Source organism: Aphelocoma coerulescens, chromosome 2 (genome assembly GCF_041296385.1).
Source record: "Aphelocoma coerulescens isolate FSJ_1873_10779 chromosome 2, UR_Acoe_1.0, whole genome shotgun sequence".
NCBI classification, from domain to species: Eukaryota; Metazoa; Chordata; class Aves; order Passeriformes; family Corvidae; genus Aphelocoma; species Aphelocoma coerulescens.
Genome location: NC_091015.1, coordinates 145,347,156 through 145,367,233, shown reverse-complemented (window position 1 = coordinate 145,367,233; position 20,078 = coordinate 145,347,156). Strand labels below are relative to the sequence as shown.

Sequence of the window (20,078 nt, the reverse complement as noted above, 5' to 3'; positions counted from 1 at the left end):
TTTGTGCAAGTCATGCCACATGCACATGGGGTGCATAAATACATCCCACATGAATGAACGCACTCAGCTGTATAAACAGCAGTGTGGGTTCCTGTGCATGTGCAGGCATGCTCTGGGACATGGTGCTGGGAGGTACAGAGACTCCATATCTCCCTCTGTCCTGCAAAATTCCCCTGGGGCTTTCAGCACCATGCTCAGTGATACATCTCCCTGTCAAGGGCTGGCTCTGCTCCTGCCAAGCCAGGACACAGCAGAGCAGACGGACTGATTACTAATAGGTAGGTGGCAAATAAGGTTACTACTGGGACATGAGTTTGAACTGTGCCATGACACCCTTCACAGTAAAAAGGTATCTGTAAGAAACAAAGGTGAAGCAATAGTTAAAAGGATGGTAATTATTGAAATGATAGGACAGTTACATAAATGCTGGAGCAATGAGTGCTAGTAATTAGGGAGTTTATACTTACTGGCATCATCCATAAATTCAAAATCACCCCCTAATTCAGCACTAGTCAGATGGTACTGGTCAGGATCAGTCAGGGCACTCAGCAGAATCAGCAAGACCACTGAATTTATAATCTACAGAGAGGAAAAAGGGAAAAGGATCAGTGAAAGCAATCCATGAAAAACCTCTGGGCAGCACATACCCACCATGTTTCACACCATCTATGACAGAGACTGTTTACCAACTGCAAAACTGCAGTATTTAACTAACACTGCAATTAATTTCTCTAAGTTGGTGTAAACAGGACTTAACTTCTTCCCTAAGCGGCAGCATGAAAATAAACATAATGTAGATTACCTCTTTTCATTCTGACTATTCCACACCAGAAAAGTTACCGCTGCTCTTTCAGACTATAAAACATGTTAGAACATCCACCAGTCATTTTGAGATTATTACATATGGGTGCTATAATCGAGAACTATCACCATGGCAGAACCAGAACTGGGGACAGGCCCTGTAAAATTGCTAGATGATCACAGAGGAACTCACTTGCTGGAAAAGGCTGTTTTAAGAGGCCATGAGTGAGGAGCTGGTTCAGGTGAGCTGCTAAATGAGGAGGCCTGGGGGGATGGGAGGAGGTGGCAATGTGAGCCCAGTGTCTGATCCTCACATTCCTGTGTCATATGGCACAGAGGGACATTCACAGCCACCAAGGCCTTGGCTATGAAAGGCAGTAAGTGATTACATGCCAAGAATATAGTACTGAATGATTCAGGAGAAGCGGATTGCCAAGTATGAGCGATGAACGGATTGGAGAGGTAGCCAAGAGCTGTATTTTAAAACAAATCTGAACAAAATGCTCATATCACTTTGAAGTGAAGAGAGCTAATTGCAGAAAAGAAGATTGCTCAGCACGAAACAATACAGCCAGGCCAAAAGCTTATTCTACAGAACTAGGAAGATAACTGGTGAACAAGAAAATGCAAAGAAGAAAGCTGAAAACAGTATGCTTGAAAAGATGGATTTTTATTGCTTTGGTCATCACTTCAAAGTCATTCTACCCAGATCACAGGTTACTAACAGAAACAAGAAGGTGTAGAAACACAGGTTATTTCAAGACATAACAGGCTAGAGAATTTCTCGGTAAGATAAATGCTTTTTGATAGGCACAAATTCCATTAAGTTTAGCTGATACCAGATCTGTTAGCAATCTTTGAAAACTGTTGAGAATAGATTGAGTTCACAAGACAAGGAAAGAGTAAGCACAGTTTATGCATTTTCAAAACAGAAAGGTCATGTAATCAATTTCTGGCTAGACTCTAATATTTAAGAACAAAATCAGAACAGAAAATCAAGCAGTCTTCCCATTAGCAGTTCAAATTTGTATGGCCACAAGTAACAATCACCATGGGCTTGTCAAGGACAAGCTGTAAGTAATTTACCTCATTTTCCTTCTCTGACAGACTAAGAGGCCTTATGGACAGGGCAGAAGCAGTATATACCATCTCTGCATCTTAGCACACCTTTTGACATTATGAGATTCTCATAAATGAGCGAGGAAAAGCTGGTTTGGTTGAAAGGGCAGGAAGGCGAATGCACTACCAGCTGGACAGCTGTACTGAAAGAACAGCTGTCATGGTTTTAAGGATTCACAGCCAGCACAGAAGATATATTGATTAGGGTTTTCCAGGACCATTGAGAAACTTGTTATTTCAAGTCACTTGTGACTTCTACCTTTCTCTAATTTGCAGACAATACCAAGTTGTAAGCACTTTGGGAGATAAGATTAAAAGTACTTTGACCAACTAGAGAAGAATTTAGACAACAGAACACAATCCAGGACCAAAAAGCATAGAGAATTACATTTGTGAAGAACTTCAGAAGAGTGTGAAGTAAAATAACTGAGTAGGTGACAACTGCTCAGAAAGGAGCCTTGACAGTGAATTAACTGAACATGACTCCATGGAATCCCATAAGCTCATCTTTGTGGCTACATGGTGGTGGGCAGTACTGCAGAAACCTGGGTATTAGATGCATGAACCATCCTCCCACTTGCCTTCCATAGGCCTCTGCAAAAAGGATTCAAAGTCCTTCTAAAATGTAAAAGGAAAAACCCTGGGGAGGATCCTGCATCAGAACAGAGGGTAGTCAGACATCTGGAATGTAGGACAGATAGGGAAATAACGGGGGTTGCTTAGCAAGGAAGAGGTAGGGGGATGTGTCTTTTATGAGCAGAAAGGCGGGGGAAAAGAACACAGCAACAGAACTTCCTCCAGATCCACAGGGTAAACAGATCTGAATTACAGCAAAAGAAACATTAGGTTAGACAGCATGCTGAATCATAAGAAGCAGATAGAGATTGTCTGGAGGGTGTTAGAGATCTTCATTACTGCATTTTTACATAGAGCAGCTAAATTGCTTTGTGTTGGGAATGCTGTAGTATGGTCTTGTCTTGGCTTTCTCTCGTCTTTGAAGACATCAGATGACTGTCAAAATTCAAAGTTACATTCCATATATCCTGCTGGGTTTTAACATTATGCATAGCATATATCACAATCTGTTTCTTGTTTTATACTCCTTTGTAGAAAGCTAGAAAACATAAGCCAGTACTAAATATGTTACCTAAAAAGAGTACTCAAAATAACCAAGCAATCAGAAACTATAAACACATAGAGTGTTACTATTTTAAAGACTTTTTTTTTTGTACAGATATAGCCAGGAAAATTCATAAAATACTGACCTATGCACTCTACTTTCTCCTTCTGGATATCCTGATTCAGATTATGTGATTGTCAGCATTGCCTTAAATTCTCGTATAAGACATAACCTGTGTTTGCCTGATCTGAAGTCTGCTGCAGTCAGTAGGAATCTCCCTAATGCTCTTTAGTGCATCACTTTTCCATTCTATCAGTTTTTTCTCTTGAGATCCTCACAATCATCTGAGCACTTTCCAGCTGTGCTGTCAGCAGCGCAAGTGAAATACACCATGTGTTTGTTTGCTCCCTCTTTCTCCCAGAAATGTGTGCACAGTTGGGTGTACTGTGTTCATTAGGGTTTTCCTTTTGTTTTGAAAGTGATATGACTGTTGAATTTTGAAAAATGTTTTAATGCATAAATTCAGTGTGTCTAAAAACTTAACTGATGTAATGTTTTCCAAGGACACATGATCAAGGTCAAGAGCATAAAAATTATTCCCTGTTTGTATACGCAGTTGGTATGAGAATTGAAATCTCCATTCTAGGAAAAGCAAAGGAGATTTCTGTGCTCTCTTGATAGGGCCAAAATTTCCTCCAAGATGTTTTACATTACTTCAGCAACAAATAGTGTAACAACCAATTAGCAATGCTTAGAAAGCATTTTAATTATGCAAAGTTTCAGTGAGGAGCTGAGCCTTATACCTTCCCAATGAGACACACTGCCCTCCTTGTACAGATGGAGAAACTGAAACATGTCCATGGCCATCCAGCAGTGATGTTGCAGCAGGATGCTCTCCCTGGAATGGGGCAAAATAACTTCAACAGTGTCCTACTTGCAAAGGTATCAGTGGTAGATGAAAAAGGGGGATTTGCGCTGCCTTTGGTATTGAATAATGCTGAAGCCAAGTCTGACTCAATCCTGAAGTTTAACATTCTGATAGTGAGATGGAAATGTGGTAGACCTGGTAAAATACCTGGACAAAGGAACAAACACGTGACACTGCTGATAATTTATCTAAAGCTGCTGAGCTGACACAGCTTGCCTGGAGACATAGTGGCAGTCAGTCAATCACCCAGACCCAGATTTGAACAGCAGGGCCTTCTACCACACCCCTTCATGGAGTGCATGTGTGGAGATTTCTCCCTTGAGTGGGGATGCCCTTCAAGGTTACCTCTCAAGGCTGACTGAAAGAAACTGGCCCATTGTCTTTGATACGGCTGAGTAACACTAATCAGGTAATAATTAAGTATCATTAATAATTTTTTTTGCTAGCTTTAATACAATTGCTTCAATGTTGCTTCACAGTGCACTATAATAGTTATTATAGCTCCTATACTGCGTAGTAAAAAATTCTGATTAAGATAGTTTTGTCTAATCATTACAATAATAAAAAATCATATATATTTATTTAAATATATCTGGTTTGCTGTCCTTTATCCTGTGGGACAAAGTTGTGTAAAGGTTATATAATCCTTTAGACATAAGCTGTTGACAAAGTCTGGGGTTAAGACTCAATCCAGCTACACCCAGACTCTTCTACAAGGAGTTTAAAACATGGGGATCCTTTCTGCATCCTGTGACTCAACAGGAGGGCTTCTTTAATAAACTTTATCTGAAGCTCCCACTATGCCTGTGACAAGTGTTCAATAAGAATAAAATGCAAGACTTTGCACTATCAAGTCAGAACTGTGGCCACTGGGTCCTACAGCTGATTGCAGCCACAGTGCAACCCAGGGCCCAGAAGAGGAGCTCCACGGACACTAACAGGCCTTACTTGACCTGCACAGCCCCACCCTGGGCCTCTCCATACCCCTGGCCATGGCCCAGGACCCCATCCAGGTCAGCCTGGGGTCATCAGTCTCTGTCCCAGTGGTACAACACAATGCCAGTCGCCAGCCATGTTTCCTGGGTGGACCCTGTAAATGCATGTTGCAGCTTGTCTCCAGCTGTGTCCCCTGGTCCCAGCCCTCTTTGCTTCTGGTTGGCCCCCCTGGTTTACCACCTGCCCTGTTGGGGCTGTTGGTGAACCCCATGATCAGCCCCAGTTCTGCTCCTGGCTCAGTCCCTGCAGGATGGTGTTCAGAGTGCCCTAACACCAGACTGGACAACAGAAAGTCCTAAACATGCTCAACTGTCCTTTTATTCTGATATGGAAATAAAATAATTATTTTCTAAATATCCCAAAATCTTACTTCTCTGGCAGCCAGATGGAGTACATCCACTTTTTAACCAGTGAAGGGGAGGAAAATAACTGCTTTACAGAGACCACAGAATGTATGAAGCCAAGGGGAAAGAGGAAATATTATGGAAGAGACATCCAGATATTGGAGCAGTAACTGGATTTCCTACTGTGGGCTTACAAAACATAATTTCAGATTTGAGTAGAAGATACTTTAAACAGCAACAACTGTGTGAGGGAAGGTGCATGCAGGCATGAGCAAGAGAGGCAGCAGGTGATGAGACTGGGATGGCACCACCAGCCACTGGTGCTGCTTCCACCTGCACTGTGATAAAGAACCAGCAGCTTATGCACAATATGGGGGCAGTTCAGATAGAGAGAATGTCCAGTGTTTAGGATGCAAGGACACAACCTCATGTCTTCCACAGGCAGCATCTAGCAATTAGAAACTATATAATGCACTAAAATTTCAGACTTCTACCATCAATGAGTCGCCTTTTTCCCATGTCATTTGCTCCAGAGGTCAGCAGTGAATTGTGGTGACTCAGTGGGATAAAATGCAGGGGAGAGGAGTCAGAAACCAATGCAGCAACAGGTGATCAGAAAACGAATATCTCTATAATTTCAGACCTTTTGTAGAAGTGCAGCTGCATGGTATCTATCCCAGCTTATCTAAAATAAAATTAGTTCCAGTAGCTCCTAAGAGCATGCCATTAACAGCGATCTACTGATGATCCCTAACTCAAGCAGAGAGAGAAATGCTTTTGCCAGAAACTTACATAAATGTCTGTAAACACTGGAAGAATTGCCAGGAGTTACAATGGCTTAATTTTTCCATCTTTCTCCATCTTACAGTCAAGAGTCAAAATAAAATATCTTTGATAAAGGAGTTTAGAAGAGGGAATATTAACTCACTTTAAATCATTACACTGCATTAAAAATACAGTGATGTTTCTGTTGAAGTCTACAGGGTCCCCTCTAGAAATACTCTACTACAGTTCTCCCAAGACTTTCTAATGCAGTGAGGAGAGATACCTCTATTAACAGGAAAAAGGAAGAATCCTCCCCAGCTTTATTTCTATCAAGGGTTCAATTTATAACTGACTCCACGCATGTAGCAGTCTGAGTGTTATGTGTGGTGAAAGATGTGCGTACAGTTTTAATTCTGTGACTGTTTTCAGCCTCACTGAACTCAAGAGATAGGCACTTAAGCACACTGCTTAAATCTCAGCACTGAGGGAGAACTAACTCTCTGCCTGTGCCCTTTTTTACAGTTCCAGAGAGCTGGCTTCTTGACACTGTGAAGCCCAGTAATACATAGGAACTGGCACATGAAGTTCTAGCATATTTTTTATTTCCCACAAAACTGGCATGGTTTAGTCTGTTGTCCTCTACAGAGATACTATTGAAGCAAATCGCCAAGGACAATAATTTTACTAGTAAGAAATCCTAAAGTAAATCTTAGTAAAACTGAAGAAAATCTCATGCAGAACCCACATACCCTCTATTCTGTTTGTCTCCAAAAAACTCAAGGCAATTTTATGAGTCTAGATACCTGTTCTCTACAGAAACAATAGAAACAAAACACCAGTCTTAAATGACTTTTGCTCCTTGAAATTAAACAGAAGAGTATTTTCTAGCATTTGGATATTTGAAGTCAGTATCACTATCAGAAAAAGTAAGAATGTAAGGAAAATGTCTATTTAAGTATGTCAATGTCTTTAGTTTTCCCCATCTACCTTTGCCTTCTCACTAGGCATGTTCTTTGCATTTTTTCTTCATTTTTTCTTTAGGCATAGAAGATATTAAGAAAAGCAAGAACATTTTGTTCATCAAAAGGACAAAAGAACTCTACAAAGGAAAAAAACCATCAGATTCAGGATTTAACTCAATAGCTCAGAATAGATTTGCACTATCTGGGGTTGGGGTGCCTTTCCCAAACATCTCTGTTAGTGCAGATAATGAATTAAGGTTTATTGCCCCATATAGGAAGATTTTTCTATCTGTTCTCTGTCTCCCCCTGTTAGGCAAAGTGTTGTGTTTGTTGTGTTCATTGGGGGCTTCTTCTGGATTCTGACTAAAGAATTAAGAAGGAGGAAGTTTTAAAAATGAAGGTTTTAAGCTGAGTGCTGTGAAGAGCAGGCAAACAGCACATGAAAAAAACAAGAAACAAGATGTTCCCTCTGTGTACCCAAGCTTCTTGTCAAGTCTCATGGCAATGATTCAATCAATTTCCCTCTGAGGGCACAGGAGCTACATCTGAGCACACCACAGCCACTAGCTTGAACTCCAGGAATGAAGGAGCAGGAGAACCCTGGCTTTTTCTGCTGTGTAAGCCTTCTACCTCATCCTAATGAAAAGGTTTCAGCTTTACAGTGCTGGGGGACAAGCTGCAGATGTGTTAGTGATGCACAATTTAATGAGTGGTCCAAGGTAGCAAACCCAGACACATTCAATTATCTTTTCATCCAATGAAACAAAACCGCCTGAAGGGAAATGGAAAGAGGGACACTTGAACTTGGGTTAAAAGGAAGTCCTTCACTCCTTTGACCAGTGAAACTCATTATCAGGCATTATTACTGAAGCCAAAACGTTGAAGGAATTCAGAAAAGGATGAGCTATTTATTAAGGAAATGCAAGTGTTTAGTCATATCACAAAAGATCTTAAAAACAAAATACAAGCCTTCCTGCTTCAGGTGATTGCCCAACCTTAAAATTATAGGAGAATAAAAGAAAATGTTGTCCCTGCACAAGTTGTTCTTTCTCCCTGTGTGGTTTCTCAAAGCATGGTTCTGGCTGCTGTCTGAAATACTGCACTGGAACAGGGAGAGCATTAGTCAGGTCAAAAAGTAGCAATTAGGTTTTCATATTCTTCAATTTTGAGAAGACAGGGTAGAGTCTGCAATTCCTGTCACTATTTTTCCATATTACTTCTGAGAAGTCAAGGAATCATCCAGTCAGGCTCAGAGTAGCATATTACAAAGTCCATATTATATAGAGCATATAATATACATATATATATATAGAAAGCTGCATAAAATATTTCAATCAGACTTTATACACAGTTTCAGCTTTGATTGCTATGACACTAAACACTGAACTTTAATGACTATGCTGATTAAACTGATATAGGAAGTCCAGAATAATTTACCAGCACTCTTCTATACAAATGACTCAACTACTGCCTACTGCCAGCCTTTTAACAGGCTTAAAACCCAAACCACAAGAGGTCTGTTATTAATGAAATATGGTAATGATTAAATTTATTTTAAAAAAATAGATGGACAGATTGTGCAATATGCACATGAGAGGTTTCTGCCTCCCTAGAGAAGAGTTTAATTTGTTATATACTTGTGAGAGACTGAAATATTATATGGTTCATGGCTTAACCATAGTTATGAAGGACTTTTTGCCCATTATGGCAAAACTGTATAAAGAAGCTGCAACCACCAAAGCCCGCCCCTCCGTAAAGATGCCTCCTGAGGGGAACTTCACACTGTGAGTTAAGCTGTCTAAGGGAATGTGAGATAAGATAAAGGCAACACTATTGTTCAATCACCTCAGGCCTGGAGAGAAGGAAAAAAGGCTTAGGGAGAAGAATGCATCCACAAGAAAGCCAGACCCAGCAGCTGTCCTGAAAATCAGCTCTGGCTGGGTTTGGGGTGGGGGAGGCCATAGCCTACAGAGTCATCTGTTGAGGGCAGGATTGCACAGACTACCCCCCCAACCAACTCAGGAGGAGGAGAGTTTTGGGTGGCATAACCTCAGGTCAGAGACAGCGAACACCCATCCTCCCTTACAGAAACCGGCCCAGCTGCGAAAGCCCCAACCCCACGGGCCACACCCACAGGACGTTCATGTGAGAAGCGGCTGAGGGGCTGCCATAATCCATCAAAGACCCCCAAGGCCCCTCCAGACTCATTCCTGAGGCCTTGCATCAGAGCACTGCACGTGATTCAAAGTGATGCAAATGCTCCAAAGTCTGTTGCAAGAGACTCTGTCAAACTTGTTCCCCGCAGGGAAGGTACCTGGGCATTCCCACCTGGCCTGAGCGCCTATTTTGTAGGACGCTCACCACTAAGAAGACCAGAAGAACAGGATCAATGGGACACCGTCAGGATCCATGAGTGATGATATTTTCTACTTAATCTGTCACTCTCTTCTCCCCCCTCCCCTTTTCTATTTCTTTCTATCTCTTTTTACCTCCCATTTGCTGTTACATAAAATCCATACTATTGACTTTGACATATGGTCTCGTTTGCACCTTAACTTGGGCAGAGGCATCTCATTCATAATTTTAATAACTGGATTGTAACATTATTTAATCTTAGTCCTGTCCTGGTTTAAGGAAATAACTTATTTGTGTACAAATTTATCAGTGGAGTCTTTGTTACTTTTCCATTGTATTTAAAGAAAATTTAACCTGTATCTAAGGAAAGTCCTGAAAATGATTGCTGAGGTCTTCTGCCCAGCAAGACCTCTAGGGAAATATTAATGGGGAAATATAATCACATATACCCATGTTCAAATTGTATCATTGCCAGATCAACTGACACTTTCTCCTAAAGGTCATCTTGGTTCAGGATGCAGTGGAGAACTAGCAAAGAAATGGTATGCAATAAAAACTTATTAGAAAAAGGGTTGTTCAGCTGGTCAGCTGGGATTTGTTTGGTCTCTGCATTTGTCCTTGACTTCCAAAAATCCATGTTTGAGCCTTGCAGGTGACTGTGAAAGGCTGAGGGCAGACCTGCTAAAATGTGACTGGCAGCTCCCACAGATCTAGACTTGTATGGACTTGTGACAGAGGATGGGCCAGGCAACACCGCTGTAGCTGATTACTTAGGCTGGACTGCCCAGGTATCCACTGGCCCTGGCCAGCACATAGTGTGTCTTACCCACAGCAGCCTACAACAGCGCTGTCTGTGCTCAGAGTCCCCTCCAGCCTCTTTGGACATGTGCCACTGCACTGGTGAGAGGACTGTGCTCTGGTTTTGAGAGCAAGCCACATGTGACCAATAAAAAAAAACAGCCAAAAAAACCAACACCAAAACACACCAAACCATTGATCCATTATTCTTATGTAGCCCCCACAAGCAATATCCACAGTAGCCATACAAGTGAGTGCACCCTTGAAGCACTCTGCAACCCAAGGCAGGGATTTAGTTATGCAAGGAAGTGGAAGGATGGTACAGTACAGATAATTACCGAAATAGTTAAGAACACAATCACATGTATCCTGTCTGTCTGGCCACAGCTGTTTTACTGTTAGGAAATACATCTCTCCAAGGTGAAAATCTCCCACAAACCTGTGTTTCTGCCAAAAGTATTTGTCCTGCCTGTTTTAAGTAGCTTAATATATCTCTGGAGAGAACAAGACCTTGCTCAGCACATACCAGCAACAAAATGAAAAATAGACACAGCACTCTCAAAACCCCTTTCAAGGCTGAGTACCAGGATGACAGTAGTTTGAGCTGACTGCAGACACCTGAAAAAGAGCTGAACCACAGGAGGTCCAGGAACAGTGTGCTAGGCTCAAGTCCATATTAATTCTTCGGTGATGCCTCCCTGGCAGATTCATTTCACATCGACCAGGAGCACTCTCTCACACCTTCAGACACAAGTGTGCATTTTTGCTTCTTATTCTGCTGTTTGGAGATTTGGGGCTTTAAACCTCCAGCCCTGCTGAAGAACAGCACAGAAATTGCCCTGCACGTTTTCAAGCCTCGGCCACTTTAAACTTTCAGAGTTTTACAGTCAAAGCACAAGCCTCACAATAAAACAAGAGAAAAAGAAAGCAATCAAGGAAATTAATTCCTGGCTATTTTGCAACATCCGTTCCATATGTCCAAGAATATATAAGACTAATTGCATTTTCACTGACGTCAGTCTAATCAACGATCAGTTTAGGAAGCTTAATGTGTTCTCCTCTGGCTCACTAGGAGATACATATTAACCTTCAACAGAACTTCCAAACACATTTTACTTGATTAATATAATACCTCCTCTCCTTTCTATAAATATATTCATGATTTTTTGTATAAAAACCCAAATGTAATTATAGCATACTGAACTCTTAATGGGATTCTTTCCTTCAACAATAATTTATATAAACTTTGCTCCTCTTACAACCAACCGTTTTCTCACTGGAGGGAATTTATTATCCAATTGAATGCCTTAATAAGAAAAAAAAGGTATTTTACAAAGGTTTGCAATTTCTGAGTTAATAATTGTATTGATTAGATGAGACAACTGTGCCATTATTGAGACAACTGATGCAGATTATCAGCTGCATTGCAATGATTACACACTCTGTGAAATATCCTACTGTGGTATTTGGGGATACAAGAAAAACTGCCTATGTTAGGGGATTAGAGCTTAAAGACATTTTCATAAATCCTTGTGTTGTGTTACAGACTAATAAACAGTTTAGTAAGTGCAAGGGCTGCCCAAAAGACACTTACAAGAAATTTTATTCCTCCAGTGACTTACAAGGTTTTTGCAAGAAAAAACATTTTTAATAAATGTTTTAATGTCATACTGATGTATGACAGAGTCTGGGACAGACTAATAAAATGATGCTTCTACTTCTCTCTGCAGCACAGGAAACACACAAATCTGGCTATTTTCACCTAGAAGAGAAATCACAGGTAACTTGGGATATGAACCCATCCTTTGCTCAGATAAACTTTCTGGCCTGTTCAGGGATGGATTCTGTCACACAGAGGTGAGTGATTAGGCTCTTTGCAAGCTTTCTTATTGATTGTGTAATTTAAATTCCTCCCATACGTTCCTTTATTTTGTAATTCAACTGAAGAGGGCCTGAAGTATGCATTGGAGAAAGGAGGCAGGATAAGATCCTGCACTGCAGAAACCAACCAAGGCTTGTGCACAGCAGGGAAGAGTTCTTTAAGAAGTTCTCCTGATGCCATTATTGAAGCTATTAACTGTAAATGTTATTTAACAATGTCTCTCTAGAGGAGTTACAATCAGAATGTGGTTATTGAGAAGGTCCTTCACATAACATCATTTTTTCCATGATAATAATCATTATTGGTCTTTATTCTTTGCTATGACATACCTAGAATGCATACATGTGCTTTCAGTTTGTTAAGAAAATACCATACAGGCCCTGAGCGGATAATTGTGTGCAGAATCAGTCATTTTTTCCCCCTGGTCTTGAAGATAATGAAATGGATGTGATCCAGTCCAAAAGCACATACCCTGAACTTCCTCTGACTCCAGTCTCAGTTGGATTTTCAACGTGAACATCAATCATCAGGGAAGACTTTGAAAGTTAGATTCATATTTTTCTTTATTCATAATGAATTCCAAGTTTTCTCTCCACTCTCCTCAACAGCAAGCATGTGCACAGGAAGAGTCTAATGAGTTACTGGGGAATGTTACTACTTTTTTTCCACGATCTTGTCTTTCATCTCATGAAGGGAAGTACAGACAACAGGAAAACTAATAATGATTTTATTGACATGGCACTTGGGACATAAATATTTAATCAATTCAGCCATTTCTATTAGAAGAATTGGGAATCTCAAGTAATTTCACATTATGACACCTTCACTTGCTAGTGGAGAAATTTCTCATACTGCTGACACTACATCTCCTACCAAGGGGTGGGAATTAGGATGTGACTGGCACCACCCAACTCTTTCCCCTGAATATACAGCCCAGGTCTGGGCCACGGAGGGGAAACCACCTGGGGAATCCACAGCAGGCCCCATTCTGCCAGACTTCTTTCCCCAGTGCCACCAGTACTGGACTGTCACTGGAGGTGGTAAAGCTCCTGTTGCCTGCAGGATAATCTGACCCAACCCCCAGCCACATCACACTGGCACGACACGGGAAGCGACATCCCTGGATGATACGAAGGAACTGGGCCTTCAGTGAGCTTGGCTACTATGACCCTTCATGCAGACATGAAGTTGAAAATCCTTTATTTTTAGCCCACTTCATTCCATATAAAAACAAAGCAAGCTAACTTTCTAAGTAAAACACAAGGCCTCATATTTGTATTCATTAAAATTCCCACAACCTGGCACTGAGATAACACACCAGGCTTTATAATCATGCAATTATGCTCTTTTCACAACTTCAGTCCTTTTTTCAGTTTTCAGAATCTCCTGATTCTCACAGATTTGAAAATAATTAAGAACTTCTTCTTAGAACTTCTTTATTTTCCCTAAAAGGGCTTTTACACCCTCTTCGAGGGACCCTCACTTACAACTGTTTGCTGCTGTGAGTAGTCTCAGACAGTGTAAAGGTTGCAGGAGTGCAGACGGAGCAGCTTGGAAGGATCCAGTGTAGGGATATTTTGTTTACATGAGCAGTCACTGCTGATCTCTACCCCCTGCCAAGTAAGCCAAGATTACTGAAATCTCCTAGCTGGTATTTAAGCACATTGCCATACATGCTGTTTTGCATGAGGCTTGAAAAAGACCAGGACATAAATGTGGCCTAGTCACAAAATACATATCTTCATTCTCCTTTTGACATCAGATCCAGTGCACTCTACTGATCATGTCAGGGTGTTCAACCTTAAATCAGTGAGACCATAGCATGCTGTGCTCTTCTTTTGCTTACAATATAAGTCCACTACCAGTACATTTTTTCATCATTAGGATTCAATCCTTTTATTATAAAATTACTGGGACAGAGACAGATATTAGACATGCTTTCAACAGCATATTCAGAAAAATCCAGAACTGGAATGTCACAACTAGCAATTCATGCTGAGCTTTCCACAAATAGCAGCTCAAACATTTAAGCTACCCTAGCTAAAAACTTCGGCTTGCTCTATTTATGTTCTTACCACACATCCTTCAGCGAGAGCCACACAACTCGATAACTTGTGGTTATAAAAGGTTCTCAGCCTTCCATTAGTTTTTATTTTTAGCCCCTCAGTGTGGGGGCCTCAGGGAGTGCAGAGGGAGGGCAGCAGCTCCCCAGGCGTGGCAATGGCTCCTGGGGTTCCCAGGGGACTGTGAGACCAGGGGAGGAGCAGCCTGTGCCCAGGGCACTGCTGCACTGAGGCAGGTAGCAGGAGGCACTGGGCACACAGAGCTCAAAAACAAAGGCTCTTTCTTTTATTGTTTATATTTTTTAACTGATACCTTAAAATTTCATCTTCTCCTCACCAAAGTCCATCAGAAATAATCAGAATTCCTGTTATCTAGATGGTGTCAGTGGATCCTCAGGGTGTGCAGAAACCCCACCGCCACTGCCAGGAGAGTGGAAAATCCTTCCATAACACTGTCAGCATATCTGATGTTGTTTCTTCTTTGTGTTTCAGACAAGGAAAGTGGAGCCCATTTCCTCAGGAAGAAGACACGCTGTGTTTATAAATGCTGTCACTGACAGGGGTGTTGTTATTCTGACTCACCAGCACTGACTGGGTCACCCAGAAACAGAAATGCCAGCTTTGCCCCGGACTCCAGCACCCGCTGGAGATCAGAACTGAAGTTAGCTCATTTCAGCACTGCCACTGCCCTGAACAGCACAGTGACAAAACTAAGCTGTTGGAAGTGACTTTCTAATTTCACGTGTTTTGGGATTTTTTTGGTTTTTTTTTTTAATACAACACTTGTAAGACTTTTGTGCCCCAAAATGTTTCTGCATTACTATTGTGACCTCTGATTTCATGTTATAATACAGAGAAGTGTAAAGTCCATCTCAGACAGATAAAACCCCAAAAATTAATAACCAGCCAAACCAAATTGGTCCTCAGCTTTGAAATAAGTATTAACCCCCAGGCAGCCATATTACTGCCATTTTAATCCTCAGCATAATGTTTCTATTTAACACTGCAGCACCCCCTGTTAAGCTTTTCTCCCCAAGGCAACACACCAGTTCCTGAAGCATGGGCTATTCCGCAACCTAATTAGATATTCTGTTTAGGAAATTTCCCCTGGCTACTCCAACCTATACAAGTTACTTTTTTCACTGAAGTACCTCAGTGCTCAGTGACAGTATGTATAGTGCATTATGTATGCTACACTGCAATATCACACAGCGGTGTGTTGTATTAATCTAGATGTAGTACCAATGGCTCTACCAGGAAGAAACTACTGAAACACAAGAACTATAGAAACATTAGTATTCTGAGATCCATTATGTTCTAAAATAGAGCAAAGTTAAATATTTATTTCCCAGCTATTGATATGTTATGAGACCATTGCAAGTGTCTGTGGCTGCTCTGCCTGTGTTGGAAAAGCACACTGTTCCTGCCCCCTTACTTTTGTGGGAAAGCGTCCTCAACAGCAGCACTGATGACTCCATGTGCACCCAGCTTCCCACTCTCTCCACTATTTGTAGGACCCCAAACACCCAGTCAAAACATTAAAACTAAAGATCCCCCCAGCTTATTGATGGGTGGGTGGAATGTTGAGACACAGCACTGATGCTGTGCCAGCACTGCTCAGCAGTAGCCAAAACACTGGTGTGTTATCAGCACCTTTCCAGCTCCCAGTGCACATCAAGGCACTGTGAGGGTTGCCATGGGAAGATTAATTCTATCTCAGATGCTATTTTTCCACATTTACTCAGACATTAAATTTTGCCTCCTGAAATTATACTAGCTCAAAACTGGTTCAACATGTGAAAATGTTGTGTTAGAAGTCTGCCAAAACTTTTAAGCTACTAGCTTCTTCAGCTGCATCTACTACTGAAGCATTGTATTCACGGTCACAGAACTAATTATACTTATACTTCACAGGTAGTGAGAAATAAAAAAGCAAAAAGGAAACTATTCATTCTCTAGGCTGATGTTTTTCCTCAAGTACTTTCCTCTGAAGAATAATGGCAAAGAGTATACAGAATACATGTTGGTCTGGCAAAAAATCAGAGGGGGTTTTTGTTTGAACTTCGAGGTAATGCTCATAGGTCACATGTGGTTTGGAGTAATGCAATCACCCAAAATGCATGCAGAGAAAAAAAAATGCCACCAGGACAACATCTTTTTTTATGTAAACCCTCAATAGGACATTGTAACCAAGCCATAACTGTTCTTCTGAGCCAAAAAAATCTATTTGTATATGACTTTGTCAACCACACCTTCCAACCAGGGCCATTCATTCAAGGAGCTACTCCTTCCTTACTTATTGTTTCCTAACATAATAAGTGATTAAAAAGGTTTAGCATTTATTATCTACATGCATCTGAATATCTATTCTTACTGATTAAATTTAAAATTCAAATACTTGGAATAGAGAAGAAAGCACAGAAAGGTGTATTGTATCAGTTTGAAGTAATTTAGAAATCCACCAGGAAAAAGTTATGAAAGCAAAAGAAGCAAGAGGTGTAAATCAGGAAATACCTGCTCATAGGAAAGGAAATTTCAAAACAGATTTTGCAGTAAAATACTACGTGAAATTGGCCCACTGGTATTTAAATGTTAATAACATTAGATAACAGTCTAAAAAGCTATCAGGCTTTTCTTTGTATCCAAACACAGGTGATGCACTTCCCTCTTCTTCGAATAACTTTAGGTCTGCTGAACAGCTAAAATATCTGTATCCCTGTCTCTGTGGAGCCAATGTGAAAAGGCTTCATTCAGCTGAAGGCAGAAAGAAATAATAAGCACCCTAGAAGAAATGTTCAAAAGCTTTCAGGTCATATTACAACTTACCAAAACTTCACTGCAGCCAGGCAAAGAGAGGCATCTTTTTCAATACTGTCAGTATTGTAGATACTACAGGCAGTGGATGTTGCCATTAACCGTATTTTATTAAACCAGGACGAAGAAATGGTTCAACTAATGCACAATTTTCTCAGTGGTGAAATATGTATTTTACAGGACATAGAACATTTTATATGATTTCTAGGATATAAATGTCAAGCTAGCTTTTTTATTACACTGGCTGAATTTATTTAATGAGTTGTCCTACAGTGGAGGCCAGCCCTGCATTTTTCACTTGCTTCTGCAGGGAATTTCAGTAGTTAGCAAATGAGCCTGGGTCTAATCTGCTTCCGTCTGCAATCATTTGAAAAATGATGCTTGGTAAACAGCTCTGCACAGCCTTGCCATCAGACGGAGACTGACTCCTCACACCAAGAGGAGGCTGAGAAGTGCATCTACGTTACGTACAGCAAAAAACCATTTCTTTTTATTCTGCAAACCCCGCGACTATGGCTGGCCCAGCTCTGGGAAAACTGCTTTTCCTACATTGCAAGCGATGGAGAAGCAATTGTCTGAGAAGAACGGAGGGCTTAATGTGGCTCCTCCTCACCGAATCTTTCCCCAGGCCAAATAACTGGGTGTCAAGCAGCCTTTGGTTACTGATGGTAACCCTGGGGCCTCCAGGGTCAATTCCTCACTCATGTCCTGTAATCCTGGCAGAGGAAAGATGTCTTTCTAGTACCTGCGAACAGATGCATGGAAGGTTTCAGCTCCCTACCACGCCGACCAAAACACCACTGCCAAACGATTATTACCTGCCACACAGGGGACAGCAGCGACAAGAACACCCGACTGCTTCATGAAGCAGCGACCAGAGATGATAAAACATGACTTTCTGCGCGGTATGGCCAGGGGCCGGGCAGCCTTGCTGGAACTAATGCACCGGCGGGGCTGCAGCCAGCCCCGGCCTGAGACGCACCGCCCCGAAGTTTGGGGGGAAACCCTCACTCCAGGGCTCTTCACGCATCACATTTTCAACCCCCAAACAGCTTTTTGTTTGAGACCCTGCCGAGCCTGCCCGTGCACTGTATGCCCTGCCCCGCTGCCCTGACCCCTGAACACGCACATGCTCCATGCCCCAGTTTCGGCAGAGCAGAGGCAGCAGCCTGTGCCTGTGCCTGTGCCCGCCGGGATGCGCGGCGGGAAGCGCCGCGCTGCCCGCGCACTACGCTGCTGTAACAATGCAGCTCCCTCCGAAACCCGCCTGGGCAGCTCGAGCCGCTGCCATCGGCATCCCCATCCACGGAGCAGCCCCTCAGACTGCCCCTGCAGCCGGAGCCGAGCGCCCGGAGCGAGGGACATGCTTACCAGGTACCAGACGCCGAGGATGATGGTGCCGGTGCGGACATGGCAGCAGAGGCAGCAGCTGTTAGAGTAGAAGCGCGCCCAGGGCGAGCTCAACATCTCCGCGGCTCCTCGGGACTCCGGCTCCGCGCCTCTGTCCGCGCCGCTCCGCGGGGCGGGGCCGGGCTGGGGCCGGGCCGAGCTCTCGGTCCCGCCCGCCGGGAGGGGCGGCCCCAGCCCGGGGGCGGAGGGAGCTCAGCGGCCCCTGCGGCACCTGCGCCCGCAGCGCCCGCCCGGAGCAGCCGCGCCGGAGCACGGGAGGGGTTCGGGATGCGAAGTCCAGAGAATTCAGCGGGCTGGCAGCCTGGCCACGGCCGTGCCCGGCCAGGGCCGAGCTCCGAGGGACGCTCCCCGCCGCGCTGGCTGCGCTTGGAATGAGCCCGGTGAGGGCGAACTGGCTCGGCGCTTCCTTGCAAAGCTTGTAGTTCGTCTCGCAGTTCTTGAGTGGCAAAGCAGCAGAAATAAACTCTTATTTCTCTATAAGGAAAGATATTATCGGAGGAGGTCATGGAATGCCTTGAATTTACCCCAAGTTCTGAAGCTGTGAACATTTGTTTTCTTTCACAGTGTCCTCCTAATCCACTCCCAAAGTTGCTGCTATTGGGGTGGCTGGAATTTCCTCGTGTAACTGATATAAAAGGTAGCATTAAGATCATTGCCGCTACCTGTAGTTAGTGCCCTGATGGTGGGGGGACACACAGCATTAGGAGGAAGGACCCCATCCTGCATATTCAAGCACTGATGCAGATTTGAGCTAAACTTCCTACCAAGCAGCTGACTTTTCATGTTTTATTATTTGAGGCTTGCACTGTCCTCTAGATGAAATAATGAAGAAAATCCTGTCAGGATGTCTGTATGTCTACCCTGACCCTAAGCATAATTTATTTACTGCCATCCATCTTGGCTTGCTACCAAATTCCACAATTTATCATCAAAATACAACATTGAAAAGTACTCCAATGCTTCCCTATATGGTTGCTTTGGGGCTCTTCATTATTTCATACATACATCTGCACAGAACAGGAACTTCAAGATAAAAGCTCACTTGGCACAGAGGAACATTGCTAACTATGCTTTATCCCTACTTGTAAAGCCACTATAGTAAATTAAATTAAAAATACTTTGAGTAGGAACTTTACATAACCTCTGTTGTTAGTTTGTCCTTATAAAACTTTCAGGGGGTTGGCAGGGATTTTGTGTATAAAAAGAAAAGCCACTTAGCACTGAATTTATAATTTTGACTGGATTCTATGCACAAGCCAAGTATTTTCAAGATTCATATTCAAAAATGAACGTAAAATTCTTGTAAAATGAAACATCAGTATAGACAAAACAAATATTCAGCTGGCCAAAGGAAAATCACAACCCGTGGGGTCTGGACTATCTCGACGTAGCCCTGAGAGACCTTGTCCTTTAGTACCAGAGAGTAGGAAATTTAGCGATGAAACCTTTGCCTGCCGGCCTTGTGGAAGGTAAGAGCATTTGCTTCATGAGGTCTATTGACCAAGGACTTGACCTTTTCAAAGCAAAGGTGGCAATAAATTAAGGGGCATTCCATAAACAAGGACACACATATGCAAACCTGGTGGAAAAGAGACAAGGGAGACAATGACAAAACCCAAAGTCTCAGGTTACTGATTGATGGGCCATTGAGGAGCTTTCGACAGGGTCATTTGGAGTTTGTAACGTGTCATACATGAAATCCCTATTTGTGCTTGGTCTTT

General features: G+C 42.5%; 1 protein-coding gene across 1 annotated transcript in view; it reads right to left on the bottom strand.

Annotated features, from left to right (window-relative positions):
• Positions 1 to 18,480, bottom strand: part of LAPTM4B (lysosomal protein transmembrane 4 beta) — a 61,797-nt gene extending 43,317 nt beyond the window's left edge. The window contains exons 1-2 of the mRNA XM_069005194.1: positions 18,319 to 18,480; positions 468 to 579 (exon numbers count right to left, since the gene is read on the bottom strand). Coding sequence (XP_068861295.1) covers positions 468 to 579; positions 18,319 to 18,414 — 208 coding nt within the window. The 5' untranslated portion in view covers positions 18,415 to 18,480. The remainder of the gene's footprint in view (positions 1 to 467; positions 580 to 18,318) is intronic.
• Positions 18,481 to 20,078: the final 1,598 nt, after the last annotated feature.